General features: G+C 40.4%; 1 protein-coding gene and 1 long non-coding RNA gene across 11 annotated transcripts in view; one reads left to right on the forward strand and one right to left on the reverse strand.

Annotated features, from left to right (window-relative positions):
• Nucleotides 1-19,569, reverse strand: part of Tnni3k (TNNI3 interacting kinase) — a 263,899-nt gene that overhangs the window by 220,135 nt on the left and 24,195 nt on the right. For 9 of the 10 annotated variants that reach the window (XR_013052441.1, XM_076575282.1, XM_006974909.3 and 6 more), the window contains exon 5: nucleotides 15,859-15,969. The exons of the other annotated variant lie outside the window; for it this stretch is intronic. Coding sequence is in view for 8 of the 9 variants with exons in the window: in XM_076575282.1 (XP_076431397.1) it covers nucleotides 15,859-15,969 (111 nt within the window). In the remaining variant the exon portion in view is untranslated. The remainder of the gene's footprint in view (nucleotides 1-15,858; nucleotides 15,970-19,569) is intronic. 10 annotated transcript variants of the gene reach the window in all.
• On the forward strand, nucleotides 5,221-8,000 carry LOC121830377 (uncharacterized). The gene is made up of 2 exons (XR_006073594.2): nucleotides 5,221-5,382; nucleotides 7,788-8,000. It is a non-coding gene; the product is annotated as an uncharacterized LOC121830377 (long non-coding RNA).

The following is a 19,569-nucleotide window of genomic DNA, read 5'->3' on the forward strand; positions in this document are numbered from 1 at the left end:
TGAGGATTCATCCAAGCTGCGGGTGACAGCACTAGCAGCATGTGTAGATGCCCACAGAGGCCAGAGGAGGTTATCAGATCATCCAAGAACTAGAGTTGTACAAGAGGTTGTGAATCGACTGATGTGAGTGCTGGGCACCGAAAACAGGTCTCTCCTCTGGAAAAGCAGCAAGCGCTCTTAACTACTGGGCCATCTCTCTGACTCCTTCCTTTTCCTAATGACTGACATTTGGACTGGGGTGAGATGGGCTCTCAATGTCTAAATTTGCATTTCTCTGATGAATAAGGATGTTGAGCACTTTTTTATGTGTTTATTGGTGGTTTGTATTTCATCTCTTGAGAACCGTTTGTTTTATTAGTGCATTTATCAGCAGGATTGCTTGGTTTCTTAAGGTTTAAGTTCTTTGAATGTTCTAGATATTAGTCCTCTGTCAGATGTGTAGCTAGCAAAGTTATCCCCGTGCCCTGTAGGCTGCCCTTTCCCTCTGCAACTTCCTTTGTTGCACAGAAACTTTTTAATTTTATGTAATCCCACCTGTCAATTGTTGGTTTTATTTCCTAAAGTATTATATTCCTTGTAGGAAAATCCTTGCCTTCTCCTGTGCCTTGAAGTGGTTTTCTTGAGCACGTTTAGAGTTCCTGGACTTAAATTAAAGTCTTTCATCAATTTTGAATCACTTTTTCATTTAGGATGAGAGAGATAAGGCTTCATTTCATCCTGTACATGTGGAAATCTGTTTTGTCAGCACTGTTGGTTAGAAGGGGCCTTTTCTCCCATGGCGTTTAAGAAAACTTTGTCACAAATCAGATGTCTGTAGCTATATGAGCTAAATTCAGAGCCCTCTCTTCACGTGGCTCTTCTTACCCCTGTGCCTGCTGCCTTTGTTACTAGGACTGTAATGCTACTTGAGACCAGTGTAGAAAACCTCTAGCAATTCTTGTTTTCCTTGGGATCACATTGGCTAACACGTATTGATTCATGTGGGGAGGCTAAAAGAAGAAAAGAACGAAACCTTTACTGAAGATTGATGGAATTGTTAGATTTTTGTCTAATTTAGCTAACTAAGCATTTTAAGTCTTTCTGACCTTACTTTAAATTTGTAATTAAGTAGATTCCGGTACCAGTGTCTTAATAACATCTACATTAAAATGTCGCCATCATTGATTCCAGAGTCAGAAGTCTAACACATCAGCAAGATAAGTGTAAAATGCAAACTGTGTCAGGTAAAAACTACCATGAACATACCCCTGAGTCTCTTGTGTATCAGGTGCTGAGAGTGCTCAGCCTGTTCTGAGTGGCTACTCTGCCTGGCACATGAGGTCTTACTTTCTGGCAATGCCTAGAAAAGTTTAAAGGCATTACCTGGGGGAAAAATGAGACATCAAACTGAAAAGAAAATCTGGGGGCTTTCACTATAACCTTTTATAATCTCAGAACTGTGCTTTAGATTTCAGAAGGCCATGTTATTATGGTGTACCTTCTTTTCTCTAAAGTAGTGATTCTTCCTTGCTAGATCAACACATTTACACCCTTCCCAGTATCATTAATCTGAAGGTTATGTATTTAGTTGAGCAACTTATTCATTGAAAAGATATAAAGTTTGAAGAGAGACCAGATTGATTTAATGTTGTTCTGTAAGTGTGGGGTCATTGAAGAATGGAATATGTATAAATAATCTCAAGATCTTTATCTCCTCTGACAGTTTATAATGGATACCAGGCTGCTAGTGAGGAGGCTGCATGGCAGAACAGATTTTATGCCAGGGAGAATGATTCTCATGTTAAACTAGAGACAACATTATTGATTAGAGTGGAGGTGAGAAAAGTTCTGTCTAGTCACAGAGAGATGTGTGCAGACCTACAAGATGAACGATGCTCCCCATGGTGTGGCAGACTTGTGACTGTCAGGTCATCAATCCAAACCCAGTTACTCTGTCTTTCTAGGGGAAAATCTATCATCAGATGACGTCAAGTTTCCTCCTATTTTAAACAGGTCAAAAGTATATTAGAGGTGGGGAGGGAAACGGGGTAGATTTTAAACAGACAATTTCAGGTCATCCTTCAGAAGTCTCTACAAAGTCAATTGTAAAAATTGAATTTTCTGGGCCCCTTTTCTATTTCTTTACCCCAAAGATACCCACTTAACTATTTGACTACTTCTTTGAGTGCTTAAATTCTATATTCGTATAATAATTTTTAATAATTATATACATTATTTTGAATAATGTATATAATTATTCAAAAATGTATTGCTGTGTTCTTCTTAAAAACATGCTATGTGCCAGATGATGCCATGAGCTTCCCTCTGGCTTCTCCTACTACTCACATATACCTTTTTGCTGTCTTGCAGAACATAAATTCTTGTTAAAAATAGTTTATGGCTTTATTGTGGTGTAGTAACAAACAAAATGTAACTATTATGTTCAGTGTGATATAATGAAATTGTAATTGAGCTAATTTACATATTTGACATTGGTTTCACATATTTATTGGTCATCTATATTTCTTCTTTTAAAAATAACTATTTGGATGTTTGACTTATTTTTAAATTGGTATACCTATAGTCTCTTTAAGGAGTTGATTGAGTTTCTTATGAATTTTGGCTATTAGCCTCTAGCTTCCCATCAGGTATATGGCTAGCAAATATCTTCTTCTGTGACAAAGAATTTCTTTCTCTTGACTATTTTAATTAGGTGCGATTTCATTTTCTAATTTTGATTCTGTTCTCTCTACATTGAGATTATATCAAAAGCATAACATAAATATTTTAACTATGTATTCTTCTAGTAATTTTTCAGTTCTTGATCTTAAAGTTTAAGTCTAGTCTATTTTGAATTGATTTTTACTATTTGTGTGCATGCTTTGTTTTGTTTTTGTTTTTGCTGTTGTTGTTTTGTTTTTCAAGACAAGGTTTCTCTGTGTAGTGCTGGCTGTCCTAAAACTGGCCCTATAGACCAGGTTGGCCTCCAACTCAGAGATTCACCTGCCTCTGTCTCCAAAGTGCTGGCAATAAGGGCATCGGTCAGCACCGCCCAGTTCTTACTGTTGTTAATTAGATTTGTTGTATTATTTTTAACTTGTGTAGGTGGTGTGTCTGTATTCTGGTATGTGCACAGGAATACAGGTGCCTGCAGAGCCATAGATGCTGTATTCCCTGGAGCTGGAGTTTCCATGGCTATGAGCCTCCACCTGATGTGGTGATGAAAATGAAGCTTGTTTTTGGAAGACGCTCTCAGCCACTGAGCCACATCTCCAGCCCACATGTCAGGTGTTTCTGAGGGTCCAGTCCTATCCTTCCACATGTAGACAGATAGTTTTATCTATATTGTATGTTGACGGGCAGCCTTCCTCCATGTGTGGAACCTGTGAAGAGCCAGTGCTGTCCTTGGTGGCTCCTCATATGTGAAATGTTATTTCCTGCTGGTGTTGCATTCATCCATTTGACTTCTGAGAGTTTGGTCTTAAATTATCTGAGTTAGCGGCTCTTCCTGTGTAATATGCTTTTTTTTTTTTTTTTTTTTTGGATAGGAATTCTCTTTTTCCTTTCCAGATTAGGAAGTTTCCTGCCATTATTCCCGTAAATAGGCTGTTTCTCTTTCTCTTTGGACTTCCACTAAGCGTGTCTGGGTGTACACATAGCACTGTTTAAGAACTGTAGATTTTCTTCTCTTTTCTATGGTGATATTTTATTTGTACTGAAATGTGATTTTATTTGTATGTTAATAAATAAAGTTGCCTGGGGGTCAGAGCTAGTAGCAAACCATAGCAGAAACTGGGTGGTGGTGGTGCACACCTTTAATCCCAGTACTTGGTAGGCAGAGCTAGGTAGATCTCTGTGTGTTCAAGGATACAGCCAGCATGGAGACACACGCCTTTAATCTCAATACCAACCATAGAAGTCCCAGAGGTCTGAATAGATGGGCAGTGGATGAGGAGGTCATGTGGTTGGGTTTACAACCAATGAGAAGGCAGAATAGAAAGTCAATAAAAAGGACAAACACACAGGATGTAGGTCTCTTGCCGAGGAGGACAGCAGAGGCAGTGAAGGGTAAGGTTTTTAGCTCTTAGCTATTGCTATGACCTCTTGGGCTTTCATCTTTGCATTGGTTCTGTGTTTCTCATTGAATAAGACAGTTACTTCTACATTTTTCCATTCTTTTTCCCCCCTCTGACTAGGTGCTTCCAAATGACTTGACTGAACTTGAAGTCTTTCACCTCAGCTGCTGAAGCTCTCTGCGAAGTTGCCTGTTTCAGTCACTGTGTTCCTTGAGTTCTTCTATTTCTATTTGGCTCTTGGGTTTCTGGGATGCACTTTTTGTACTTCGAGTTTAGTTTTGATTCACTGTTCTGTTTGGTTTTTCAACCCTCTTCTCATGTGACTCTCAGCTTCATTAAGGTGACTATTTTGAGGTCCTTATCAGGGAGTGTGTAGATGTTCATTTCTTTAGTGTCTGTTATGGAGATTTTATCTTGTTGCTTTTCTAGCATCACAGTCTGTGACCATCTGTGGTCCTTGTGACTTCATGTTGATACTTGTACATTTGTAGACAGAACATCTCTTCTAGGACTTAAGATTGATTTACATGTGTGAAGTCCTTTACCAGTCAGTCTGCCCGAGGATTTTAGGATGGCCAGCTATCTGGTTAGATCACAAAGAGTATTTCTGCTAGTCTTTAGACAGACATGCTGCATCTTAGGTCAGTACATAGACAGACTTGGTGCCTGGGCTCCCAAGTGTCCATATTGTGTCCTGTTTTTAGGGCTAGATCTGAAACCCAAGTCAATTGGTGTAGGATTAGACCTTGAGTCTCCATGAGCAGTCCTGGTGTCCTGATCTATAATAGGGTAAAGGATGTTAGAATTTGGATCTCCAAAAGCCAGCCTGGAATCTTGGCTTACAATATCTGACCTATATCTTCAGTTAGTTTAGAAGTTTAGTATGTAGGCTCAACTTGGAAATTAAGCTAATGGAGACAGTTTGGCTTTAGGTTTGGACTAAAATATGTATTGTTAGGAGTGGGACTATAAACCATGGCAATGATGGAGCCTCATTCTCTGAAGCCTCATCTGCCCCTTGGATTTGAGCCTAAAGTTTGGAGAAGACAGCCTGGCACGAGGGCAGGATGAGAACCTGGGACCATAGGGGCTTGCCAGACCATGAGGTCACTGAGGTCTATTGTGAAGAGGATGTTCCATCCATATTCCACTTCCACATGGGGTGTCTCTCTTCTATGTTGTACTAACTGTGACTGGGCTTTGGGGTGGGATAATTCTCTCCACTCTATGAAATTGTCTCCCCAACTTCTTCACCATACTTTCCTTTATTGAGACACTCCACTCTGATGTGATAACAGCGCTCCTGGAGTTCTAAGATTTTGAGAAGGTATTTTCTGGTATGAATGGTTGTTCAAATTGATATTTGTGTGAGGGAACGAGCATATGGAATTGCAATTGTTCCATCCTGAATGTCACTTGAGTATTTTCTTTGTACACGCTGTGATATTCACTTGCATTTTGTGTTTTTTAAAAGATTAATATGTATGAAGGCATTTATGAAAATTGCTTATGATTTTATACACTCCTTTCTTCATGAACAGTGTCATTATAATCTATCTCTTGTGCCTTTAAGGAAGAGACAGCTAATTTTCCCCATCCTGTATAATTTCTGAAACACTTCAGTAATCCTAAGTTTAGTCACTTAGCAAACACTTATTAAAAATATACTGCAGAGCCAGACATAGTAGTGCATGCCTGTAATCGTAGCACCCAGGAGGCAGAGTTAGGAAGAGCATGAGTTCAAAGCCAGCCTCAGCTACCTAGCATAGCCCCTGTTTCAGAGCAGAAAAGCAAAACAAACAAACAAACAAACAAACAAACAAAACAATCTAATACATACAAAAGCATATTCAAAGAACTGTGAAGTCTATGAAGACTTTTTAAACATACCATTCACATACTCAAAAACATATGTAATAAAGGACCAAATCAAGCCATGCTTCTGAGACAGGTGGACTTAAATGCTATGCAGAAAGGTATCTAAAATGCTCTGGTTGATTAGAAGACAGAGATACTTCAGGCTAGAGGGACTCAGCAGTGTGATAAATATATCTTTTTCTAGGCTTTGAGAATTCTTAGGCACAGCATAAAGAGACTACAGTATGATAAAAAGCAGGGAACATTAAAATGGGAAGAGTTAATTTCATTCACAGCAAGTCTCACAAAATAAATAATATTATGGCTCGTAGCTACAAAGGAAGAGAAAGTGGGTCATCTAGCCAGTGTGTTGGATTGGCAAGGCGTTGTCAGTCAGGAAAGATTCTTTCCCAATGTCTTGCCTGCTTGAACCTAAAAGTTTTCAGGAGTTTTTAGAATTAAGTGGAATGTAAGCATTCCAGAACATTGTAGAAGAATTGTATCATTGTGAATGCAGAGAAAATGAGCACTCAGGAAAGTTCTGGACAACGTTTCCAGTTATTATCTTTATTTTGCTAAATTTCCCAGATAGCTCTATGTATATCTTTTCAGAGAGGACTTACATTAGTGAATTAAAGTGTGTAAATATAATAATTATTGCACTGCTTGGTTTGGAGCTAAGAGAGTTAGAATCCAGTGATCTTGAGTGCATAGGGAAAAGGAAAAGGTATCAACATTTTATATGCTACAAAGTTCCCACTGAGCTGCTTGTCAGGGTAGCTCCAGAAGGTTTCGAGAACCTCCAGAAATGAGAGCCTGCATGTTTTATGATGGCTATACTTGGCTGATACACACTTGTGCAAGAACAAATAGGAAGCAGAGGTAACACATGCTTTTGAGGAACACCTTAGAAGAGAGAAGCCATGAGAGATAACTGGAGAGACTGCCATGATGCTCCAGACTCTTCTCTCATCAGTCTCAATCTCAGAGCTTTTCTGAAGGCTGTCAAGACATTGACCCAGAGTGAGATATGGATAACAAGTCACATGGTGTTCTTAAGAGGTCCAAATGTTTCCTTACTGATTCCCTGGAACCCCCGCCTCCCAGAATCAGTCATTCTTCATAGGAGGGAGATAGATCTCACTCTCTACTACAGCATTCAAAGGTCTGGTAGAGAATACAGATCTTTCCACTGCTTCATGATCAGCAAGGATTATTTCCACTTTGCTGATATATCACATACTATGTGAGTATGTGTACATATGAGTGCATATCTGTGTATGTATGTATATAAGTATATGTGTGGGTGCATGTGTATGTTGGTGTGCATATATGTGTATATAAGTACACGTGCACATGTGTATGTTTGTGTTCATATGTGTGTATGCATGTGTATATGTGTCTACGTGTGTGTATGTATATGTGTATGTGTGATATGTTTCTTTGTAGAATGTATAGAAGACTGAGAATGTATGAATCAATCTTCGTACCTAGAAAATTGGGAGAGAAGCAGATTTTCACAAAACATTAACTGGTTACAAAGGATGTCTCATTTTGGGTTGATTTGATTAGCAATAATCTTTGAATCTAATTTCTCAGGTAATGCTTCTTTCGTCACTTTCCAGGGTAGCAAGCTGATTATCACCTCATTTACATTTTTATTAGCCCATAAAGCTTTGCTGGCGTGTATCCTTCTATCTCACGCCCAAAGCAATACTTACCATCTAATAGTAGCTAATGCAGGCTATGTCAAAGGTCTCGGTGAACGCTAGGGCTCTCTTAATTCATGTCTTACAAATCTTACATGCTTGAAGCTTTGCCTGTAAGACTGTAAAATAAGCTGATTATGAGGAATAACCTATTATCCTATCTCAGCCTCCAGATCAAAAGCCTAGACAGCAAGACACGGCCTCTACTTTTAATAAAAGAAGATGCTGCAGCATGGGACGCAAGGATTGGGAGCACAGACTCTCTGCTTTAACTCACGAGAAAACCACTTTTGAATACCACAGAAGATGTGATGTTCCTCAGTGGTTTACTGTGTAAGGCTGCATGCTTGTTCAATAAAGGTTCAGCTTCACGAACTAACCACACGACACAGTGAATGTCAGCTTTGTCATCGGGGAGTGACGGCTTAAAGCACACATGGGAATATGTACAACTAATTCTGGTTTATGGGAATTAGATCATTGATGAGATCCACTGGTGTGATATTTAAGTAATAACTTGTATGCTGGACTAGAGGTCGCTGCCCACATTGGTCTCTATCTGAATTATTATGGTCTGGAGGGCTCACATTTCATGGAAAAATTTAGATTTATTTCTTGATATGAAAAATTTCAAACTCTTCTTAAAATACCCATGAGATGTATTCTGGAATCTGCCAGGGAAAAATGCTGGGGGCCGAGCTGTGGTTACCTCAGACTTGGGTCTTGAAGCCCTACCTCTCATACTCTAAAATGGGACTTACTTAGAAATTGTATCCTAAACAAGTGATTGAGTTAAAATGTGATCACTAAGTGAGCTCTGATCTACTGACTATTGTTCTTAGGAGATGAGAAAACAGGGACAGAGATAGAAGTCACAGAGGCAAATGTGGAGGTGTGACCATAACAACAGTGAGAAAGTCCCCACCTGCAGACCAAGGAATAGATCCATGAAAAAAACAAACTTTCCTACCCCATGGTTTGGCAATTAAAGGTACTCTTCCCAATATTTGTTCAGTCAGATGTCTCTTTTTAATCTTACTGATCCTAATAAATTCTAGGGCAATATCTCATAAATTTGAATGTTTGGGAGAACCCAGGGTGGGAGGGTCAGTAAGATGAATTGGCAGATGACGACTATAGGTCTTACTTCCAGAGGGATGAACATGTTCTGAAATTAGATTGTCAAGACATCTATCCAGCTCTGTGACCTTGCTAAAGCGACATTGACTTGTGCAGTATGGTTTTGCACAACAGAGGTGTTAAATCTGTAATGCATAATCAGAAATATATCACAGTCTTACAGAGACACCAGGACACCATTGTGCCTTTATTGTGAAGATTCAGATCTGCATAAACAGAATGCTTTCCTGGCATGGGTTAAGCTTCCATCTATCATGCTCCAAGCTTGCATTTCTGTCAGGTGAGATGACCGAGCCATTCTTGGCCTGAGAAAAGGGTAGCTAGCCTCCATGAGGACTTTAACAGTTACTAATTTTATCATCTAAAATGACTTGCTGGGTTCCCCCGTGTTTTTGGTTTTCTGTTTGTTTTGCCTGATAAAAATGAAGAGAAAGTCCCGAAGGAGGCTTAAGTCTGTATATTATTTGATATAAAGTTTCTACTGAAAGGTCTTGGGTTGTGGCTCAAGAGGGACTCTGAGGCAGAATGTCTTTAGTGTAAGAAACGTATTGGTCATTTATTGGGTATTAACACAGAACTCTGTGTTAACAGAGCATAGTGGGGCCTCAGAAGAGACTTCAGCTCCGTAAGATGAAGCAGGGCTTCCTTATTATGGGTCTCAGAACGGGGAAATTTCCATAGCACTGTTTGCAGTTAGCCTGTCTCCGATTCCTGGGTGGCAGATGAGCCTGGGAGCCAGGGCCAGTAAACTTCCACTGGAGAAGTGAGCATCAGGGTGCCTGCTGCTCTTCTGGGATGAGGGCACCTATTAGAAGGCGGTAGTTGATTCTCAGACTAGGTGCCCGTGGAAGTCTTGCCATTTCTCCCACAGCTGTGGAAGAGAGAGAAAGAGGTGGCAGCAGGTGGGTGTAGCCCCATCAGCCTCCAGCTCAAACCCAACAGCTATCCCTTCAATGTGTTAATTTTTAATTGCTTTGTCTTATTATTTGTTCACAAGATACTGGAGGCAGATATAGTCCTATTACACTATCAATTCATCAGAAAAAAGGAGAACATATGAGCAAGGTGGAGAGATAGAAGAAACAAACATACATGACAACTTAAGTTTTCTTTTGTCTGTACCTCTGGGGAGAAGACTAATGCCATTGCAAGAGAAGTAATGTGGAGGGCACTGGGAGCTTTTTGGTAAACAAAACTCTCTACCAAAACCCTGAGATGATTTAATTAAGATTGCATTGAAAACCATTAACTATATTTTCTTGAAGTTCCAAAATAACTAGAAGTGCTTTGAGCCATGCTTGGGTGAGTGTTTACAAGCTTAAAAGGAGAACTGGCAGGACAGTGTAGACGAATTTCTAAATGACCTTATTAAATGAAAAACACAGAGCCAAATATAGGGGTGAAAGCCTTAGAGATCAGAGGAACAGTGATAGCTACCAACCTCACCTCTCCATTAGGGGGTCAACAATGGCCTTTAACAACAGAGAAACTCCAGGCTTTAGAAGAACTGGTATAAGAGCAGTTAAATGCTCAACATATTGAAGAATTAACCAGCTCTTGGAATTCTTCTGTATTTGTTATTAAAAAGAAATCAGGTAAATGGAGAATGGCAACAGACCTAAAAGCAATTAACAAAGTAATTCAGCCAATGGGCTCTCTACAATCTGGAATTCCTTTGCCTACTCTGCCACCATTTTTCTGGCCTCTATATCTAGTGGCTGTTCTATTCACTGGCCCCAGATAAGTTTATTAGGGTGCACAATATATTGGGGAACACAATACCACCACAGGACAGAATATCTTCAAGGTGAATGTGATGCCTTTACCTTCCCGGGGTCTCTCCAGACCTATGCCTATCTTTGAAAAATGAATCCCTCCACCCTCTACATCGTATATGGGGTCTTGGCTGCTGTCTTGTTTTCCTTTGCTGTTGGAAAGTAACCTACTGCTACTGGTGATGATTAGTCTCCTGGTAGATGCAGAAAGAACTGCAGGGAAAACAGTTTGAGAACATTCTACAGAGTTAAATGATTAGGAACAGAGCACTGTGTGTGTGTGTGTGTACATGTGTGTGTGTGTTTTTCGGTGTGTGTATCTCTGTATGTGTGTATGAGTCTCTTTATTTATCATCTATCTATCTATCTATCTATTCATCCGTCTATCTCTCTATTTATCTATCTACCTATCTATATGTATGTATATATATATATATATATGTATGTGTGTGAGTGTGTGTGTGTGTCTGTGTGTGTGTGTGCATTATATCTTATTGAGTCCTTGCCATCAGACAATAAGGACCAAGTAAATTTCTCTTTGATTCAGTCAATGATGCTTTAATTGTTGGTGTAGTGATTCCTGAACTTTATTTGTGGCTATGTGAACACATTTTCTTTGTGTTTTGTGAAGATAAGTCCTACTTAATAATAAGTAATAAGTATGAGTCACTGTGGATTACTGTCCCATTATTTATAAAACTGTGTCTTTGAATTTGGATTATGTGAATGAAAATTCCTGAAAAGAAGTTCTGTCCAGCTGTGTCCAAAACACTCCTGGGAGGAGTCTGTGTCTGCAGAGAGTGATGGAACAATTGGAATTTCAGTGCTGTGGAGAGGTTGGAATTCTGCACCTTCAGAGTGTAATTACCTTACCTTGGACTGGTGTTAGCCTTCTGGAATGCTGTTCCGTGCCCCACTCTGCACTCACATCTATTAATGATAAATAAAACCCTCTGGAAGCTATTAACTCTGCACAACACTAAGAATGACATCAGATAGTATCTTGGACTTATAGAATTGCTCCCCCAGTGTCAGTGTGCATGTGTCTCTGGTGTACTCACCAATGTATTTTAAACTTGACTTGATTTATGAATTTCTAAAAACTTCATGAAGCTGCTTCTATTTTGGAATGTGGAATTTGGGGTAGCTTAAATGTGTGTGCCCAGGCCATGGTCACTCAAAATGGCTCCAGAATAAATTGTTTCTTATTCCCCTTAAGGTGAGAGCAGTGCTTTGACAGTGACCAGGTGCACTCCTGCCTTGTTAATTTCTTCACTATCTGAATGCCCTACACAGTGATCATCATTCAACTTTCCAATCCTTAGTTTCTTCATTGTATAAGCTGAGATTAATATTAGCTATTCTCAGAGGACACCAAACAGCACATCACAGCAACAGAGAAATAGCAAACCTAAGCCATTCTCTTCTATTTTCCATGCTCAAAAGATTGTGTGATGTATGTCCATGCCCATGCCCCAAGGGAAGAGGGTTCAGTGCATGTTTATTGATTGTCTGGGCCTTGTATAAATCAATATATGTATATGAATTGATAGATGGATTAATCAGAGAAACATTTGAGCCATAGACAACCGATATTTTCCTCCCTTTTACAGCATAGTAAATTCACATCTGAGCCTCAGCTTGCAATCCGCATGTCTGAGAACCTGCAGCCTGTGCAGTCTTCCATTATTGAAGCAGACAGCTGCCTCAGTCAATGGAGATTTCACTGTAAAATTGTTTAACAGAACCCACTGTAATTACAGGGGGACAGACATTAATAGAGGGTCTGAATTTGATATGTGGAGACAAAGGGTCCTGTCAGACCCAGTATCATGCATTGTTTCACAGAGAAGGTGGGCAACAAAGGCCTTCACTACTGATGAAAGGCAGCCCCCCCTCATCCAGTGGCATCACCCCACCCACTGCCTCAAGAGTAAAATAGAGCAGTGTGTACCACCTGTGCTTGGCTCAGTAAGGACACTGTACATGTTGCCCATGTCATACCCAGATGCTTCATCCCATTGGTTTTCCTCAGTGCTGAGACAGCAGTCTCTCCCAGCTCCCTAGAACATTAGGGGCCTCTGATTTAAAGATCCTCTTTGAACTCATTCTTCCATTCTTCAGCCTAATTCAACTGTTGTTATGATTCCTACTTCCAATGCTGCACATACAACTTTAAAGGATATATAGTAAAAGGAAACTTCTCCATTAGTTAATTACCAGTTAAAAGTTATCATTTCTTATTCACAGAATGTGAGTTCTGTGGTACCTATGGGCAGCACTGAAATTTATGCACCTGGCTTTCCTGGATATCCATGCCTATGATGAGGTTTGCTTTACTTCATAAACTAAGTGCAGTGAGTAAGTAGAGAATAAGATAGAACAGTTACGGCAACATACTACAATAAAACTTAGTCTAACCTTAACAGTTATTTCTAGAATTTCTCATGTAATGTTTCCAGACTGCAGGTGACTCTGGCTAACTAAAAACTCAGGAAGGGAAATCACACTGAAGGAAAGGCCATGACGTGAATACTGCACAGCTACACTGGAAACTCATTCCAAAACCAACATGCTGGAGCAGCTGACTCCTTCTCATGTGGACCGAGAGAAGAATATATTAAAAATATTCACTGCAACTGGTAGTTCTGAAATGAATAAGCCACAAACTTTACATTTTTAAACATACTTTTAAAATTTGTATTGATGTTTGTCTATGTGTGTAAATGGCACATGTGTCCAGTTGTTCATGTCAAATGTGCATGGCCTTTGGTGGCCAGAAAAGGGCATCAAATCCCCTGGAGCTGGAGGTACAGGTGGTTGTGGGTTGCCTGATGTGGTTGCTGGGAATAGAACTCAGCTCTTTTCCATGAGGATTGCTGAGTCATCTTTCCAGCTCAAAAATTTATAATTGAATATGGTGATTTTAGGGTTGTTTTTGTTTGTAGGTAGCATTTTACATCATTATTTTTATCTGATCAATAATTTAATTAGTAAGGTATAAGAAGAGGACAAAGATGCTCTGTCTAAACCCGTCTAACAAACAGTCGGTTATTGACTATAGGAGTCATTAAGCTTTGTCCACTGTGTAAGGGAAATTGGGTAACACACCAAGAAATTAAAACTGGTAGAAACCTTCCTGAAATAATTTCAGTAAAGTTTGCCCTGATCAGGTGACATCAGTGTGATGCTCTGTCTGTGTCCGAGTTACAGCCCAAGGACACAGCCATTTGAAGACACTGTGAAGAGACCAGCTTGCTAAAGACCCCTTGCAAATACATGGTCTCTCTAAAGGGTGGACTTTCATGGGAGTGCAGCCTTCATTCCCCAGTTCCCCTACTCAGATTTTTTTAATGTTTATGGCTTTAGTTGAATTTTTTTATGGAGGAGAAGAAAATGCATTTAAGCGAATTTACTGAGATTTTTATCTCTCCTTGTAAGTAGTGCAAAGTGACTCTGTATATTTACAATATATCTGGATCCCTTGATTAATTTTGTAGTGAGTAAGGTTTTATAGTATTGAGAAAGAATAACATAAAGGAAATTCTTTTATTCTCAACAAGAGACTGTTAAATGTGAGGACCTATTGAGTGGCATTGTTAGGAGATATGGCTCAAATGTATTCCATAGATGTTTTATATGGTTTTATTTATGTCTCTGTTCACACTTGGTTGAGGGATTGTGTGTTCCTGGAAAATGTGCAGTTTAATGTGGAAGGTGATAATTTTAACTATTTAATAAGGAGGTGGAAAGCATCTTTATTACTTCAGTGAGTTTCCCAGTCTGGCATGTCTTAGCAGACTATGAAAGCAGTGGGGCCTTGAAAACAATGGCCAGGATTCAAGACAGATCTTTACCCAGGGAGTCTGTGCCTGTAAGACAATTTCTCTCAGGAGACGCGATATGATATCTAATTTAGCAGGGACAATAAAAACCACTCATGAGTATTTGTAAAGTTAACCAATATTGTCACAGTAGTCTGTTTAAAATTTAATACTTTGATAAAGTTAGGACGAGATCTGGATATGTCCTCATGACTTTCTCTGACGCTGCCTCCAGCACAGCCCCGTGGCTCCTGTGGTTCCTCCTAGCCTTTGTGTGCATTCGCTCTCCTGCTGGTGCTCCTCCACTGTCAAGGCTGCCTCTGGCCACTGGCTCGCTATCACCATCCTTCAGACCCTTAGACATACACATATGTAAATGATTCCCACTTCTCACTTTATCATCTGTAGTCCTTACTGGTGATTCAAATTGTGCAACATTTTCTTCTCTTCATTGTCTGACTTCTTGTTTACGGCTCTGCAGCACAGAATGGAGACCTGGGTCCTGGGTCTGCTGTCAGTGCTGCCAACCAGCACTCAGACAGTCCGGGGTACAATTCGTGTTAATGAGTGTTTCTTTTCTTCCTTTCTTTCTTCCTTCCTTTCTTCCTTCCTTCCTTCCTTCCTTCCTTCCTTCCTTCCTTCCTTCCTTCCTTCCTTCCTTCCTTCTTTCCTTCCTTTCTTCCTTCCTTCCTTCCTTCCTTCCTTCCTTCCTTCCTTCCTTCCTTCCTTCCTTTCTTTTCTTTTCTTTTCTTTTTTTTTTTTTTTTTTGGTTTTTCGAGACAGGGTTTCTCTGTGTAGCTTTGCGCCTTTCCTGGATCTCACTCTGTAGCCCAGGCTGGCCTCGAACTCACAAAGATCTACCTGCCTCTGCCTCCCGAGTGCTGGGATTAAAGGCGTGCACCACCACCGCCCGGCACTGTTTCTGCAAGTGATGTAGAAGTGAATAGACTAGAAAAGAGACTTGCATCTCTCTTTGCTCTGTAGGAAGCAATCTCCAGAGTGTTGTGTGGAAAAATTTAATTAAACATTGTAATGAGCCTACAGTCATTTTTTTCAGGAGTTGAACCCAGGACATTGCATGTGTAAGGCAATATTCAACCACTGAGCTATATCCCAATCCTCTATTACTGTTTTCCAAATAAAGCAGGTCATGAGAGTCAGTAACTTCCTCAAAGTTAGAAGAGAAAGCTATGGAGACTGAGCTGCCTGAATCCAAAGCATTTGCTCTCAATCACTGCACAACACCTCTTATATCCAGACATCTTAATATTAATTGATGGTTCAGAACATTGTTATATAATGAGCTGAACTCAGTATAAAATCACATTTATATAGCTAAATTTTACTGTCAGAGTAAATGAGCATGTCCAGTAGTTAAATAAAATATAAAACAGTTCCTAGGATCTGTGAAAAGCCAGTGTTTCAAACAAGCAAGAACAATTAGAAAAGACAGGCAGGCCATATTCTTTTCTTCTCAGATGAGGGAGGCAAGACTCACCTCTGGGTGACCGGCTATTGCAGCAATGTGGAGGGCTGTGAGGCCACCATACCCCACTTGCTGGACATCTGCTCCACTGTGCAACAGGGAAGTGATCAGTTCCGTGCTGTCCTGTAATGAGATACAACTTGAGTGTTTTTTTCTCCCCACTAATAGCAGGTGGGGAAGCTGTGCACAAGATTTTGTTGATTCTTTGCTTGGGTGAGGCTCAGATGCTCAAAGAAAGCCTGAGTATGACTTCTGGCCCAAGCTTGTATTAGCAAGCAGAATGGCTCAGGTGGCTTCGATGTAGGAACAAACGGCAGGACAGAGCAGCAGCATCAACCCTTACCACATAACTGTGAAAGGTGGAAAGAGCACTTGCCTAGGGCAAGGCTTTAGCAATAATATCAGTCTTGCAAGTAGGTCATGCCAACAAATATGACTTCCCAGTAACTAAGATTAACCCCCAAAGAGGTAAAAAACTTACAGGAAGAGTATAAAGGTTTAATTTTTTGAAGAATGAAGATGAAATATTTCTTCTAAGATAAAAATATAACCAATATAAAACAAACCACAACTTGCTGGGCTTTCATGGTAGTTATACAATTGCTTCTTCTTAATACAGTGGCATCATGGGAGACATATAGAACAGATCAGCATTTGTCTTAACTTGGTTCGGAACACACAAGGGTGATGTGACAGGTCATGTATTCACAACCCTCCCCCCCAACCCCAGATGTTGGTAGAAACACAAAGTTCTCTGGCCTCTATTAAAGTAAGAACTCAAACAAAGCATGGTGGTGTGTGCTTGTAATGTCAGTAGTTAGGAGGCTGAGGCCAATCTCTGTTTCAATAAATAAATGAATCATGAATGAATAAATGAGTACATAGTCTCAATGTCTGTAGTACTTGGCATATGGATACATAGAATGGCAGAAAAGAGGAATCTTTATAAGATGGATCATTTATGGACTACATCCCATAATTTCAAATTAAATAATATAATAAAATTCCATACCTAAAAACTAAGTTAATGTTTTAACATTGTCATGTACATACATATAAAAGTTTAGTAAAAAGTTATCTCAAAGTTTAAGACTTAGGCAAAGATCTTCAAATAGCAAAATTATGCTGCAAATCTTTGCCTCTACCTACTTGCTCTACCAAGAAAGTTAAAGACCATGGAGAGTGAAAAGCCTGTTTCTCTAGTTTGCTTTTCTGTTGTCTTGACCAAAGTAACTGGAAGGAGAGGGTTTCACTTTACTTTTCCTGGTCATAGTCCATTGTTGCAGATTGCACTATCTAGACACCCCTTGGGGAGGGGGTGAAAAGGTGTGGCATCAACAACACAGACACCAGAAGTCAGATGAGAAGCAAGCAGTGGACTCATTTATTGTAGATATAGGGCAAACCTATATACCCACTCCCGATTTCCCATTGGCAGCCAGAGACTCTCTTAACTGCGTTGTCTCTTTTTCATTGGCCCCCAGCATTCTGATGGTCTTGCATCACCAATCACCAGGAGCAGCCAGCAGACTCCAAGCTGGCTCAGCAGGAAGTAAGTGGCACTCATGCCTGTATAAACTACCTGGAACAGGGCAGCTGTGGTTTTATCAGGCTAGCTGTTTGCACTCCTCCTAAAGTCCATCTTTGAGGGAACCTACACAGGAACTCATGGCAGGAACCTGGAAGCAGGAACTATGGAGGAATGCTGCTTGTTGGCTTGCTAGGTTTCCTTTCTTATATACCCCAAGCCCAACTGCCTAGGGATGGTGCTGCTCACAGTGGGCTAGGCCTTCTCACATCAAACATCAATCAAGACAATTTCTCACAGATATGACCACAGGCCACTCTGGTGGAAGCAATTCTTCAGTGGAGGTTCCCTCTTCCCAAATGACCCTAAACTGTGTTAACAACAAAAAGTAACTGGGAAACCTGGTCTCTTTCTGTTTCACCTAAAAACAAACAAATAAATAGATGTTGGAGTACCCTATACTTAAGGTTGTCCACCATGTCTGGACAGCTCTCTGAGCTTGTAGGAAAATAGAGGACTCCCTTTCTATCAGGGCTCCCTCCCTACCTCGATAGTGTCTCTTGGTCTGGAGGCTTGACCTTATCAAGAAGCTGTGCCTAAGCCCAGATGCCTAACCAATCTCAAGCCTGACCTTTGATGCGGACCCCGGCAGATGCTCTCCCCCTGGCACCCATAAAGTAGTTAAGTTTTGTGTTCCCAGCTGTACGATAAGACTGTGCTGCCAGATGCAAATTAGGTGATGCCCCAGCTGCTGTTCCCATCCAGAACATCTCCCCTCACCCTGGAATAACACTAAAGCAGACTCCCTGCAGGCTATTTCCATTGTACTCACAGGCCTTACATAGACCTGCATGCTACCTCCGCTCCCTTTCTCCTTGTAGCCTGGTGGTCCATGAACCACAAGGAAAAGAGAGACCCAACAAATACACAAACAAACAAACCAACCCTGTCTTTCTTCATTCAGAAAGCACCACAACTTCCTTTGATCAGAGCACTTCCTCTCAGTCCTTGCCTTCATTTTCTGATCTTCTGGGATGTGTTATGGTGCTAAAGAGCCAGCCCTCCTTGTGCAGTGGTGCAGTGGGCAGGTCTGCTCTGCATTCCCTCAAGGCTAGTGCAGATCTGATCGGCTCTGCATTGTGATCGTCCCTCCCCAGTCTTGCTTCTGCCTTCTACTTCAGAAGGTGTCACCTGAAGTCATTTTCTTGCAGGTTTCCGATCTTCTTCTCAGCCATTCCTCTGGGCGTTTCAGATCACAAAGAGATCACCTTTAGTTTAGATTGAGCCAGGGAAGGGATTTGAACTTAGGTCTGCTAACTTCAGATGCTTTTCTGAACACAACAAGCTACCCCCAGTCCCTGACTCCCATTTCACGGTCAGGCCCTTGTCGTGAGCTTTTCACCGTAACACACAGAGGAGGGATGCAGCACTTGCCACAGTTGGTTGTCATGGTACAGTGCAATGGGGACCGCATCAAAGGCTGAGCTGGGGCAGACCCGGGAGTGCTCCTGTCACACAGTGTTCCCATCTCTGACCTCTCTTCAGTATCTTGGAGGCACTGAGTCTCAGTGTTGGTCTCCATCATTGCTTGCCTTGTTATCTAACATTCATTTATTTACTCATCTGTCTTATCACTGAACACACAGAGATTGGAGATTGTGAGCCCCAACATAAAATGAGTGCAGAGATGAACCAATGATCCATATCGTGGTTATGGAAGAATGTACTGGAGACAGCTAACTCGGGCTTGGGAGAGTAGATACTCCAGAAAATAAAGCTGTCTCATGTGAGAGCTGAAGGAAGATACTATTTGTATGTTAGTGATTACTTCAATTTGTGAATGTAAATGTTTAGTTAAAGTAAGGGTCCATTATTAACACTGTTTTAAAAAGTCATCATTACTTGGAAATTATAGTTAAGTATGCCAAAAAATAGGATTTTCTTCTCTTAGATATTTTTTCCTTCTTCAGAGAATCTCATTATTTCTTGACAAACTCCCATTTGGGAAAAATGCAATTCTTAGTCAATTCATTTGTACAAATAGAAAGACAACTTATATTAAATAATTAATTTAGTTAATGAATCTTTTAATCTCTCTTCTAAATCATTGGTTCTTAATTCTCATCTTGGGATTGTATTGTCTTCTTGGTTGTCAAAACTGTTAATGAGGGCAGCAGCTAGGGCCATACTTAGAG

Source organism: Peromyscus maniculatus, chromosome 6 (assembly GCF_049852395.1).
Source record: "Peromyscus maniculatus bairdii isolate BWxNUB_F1_BW_parent chromosome 6, HU_Pman_BW_mat_3.1, whole genome shotgun sequence".
Taxonomy (NCBI): Eukaryota; Metazoa; Chordata; class Mammalia; order Rodentia; family Cricetidae; genus Peromyscus; species Peromyscus maniculatus.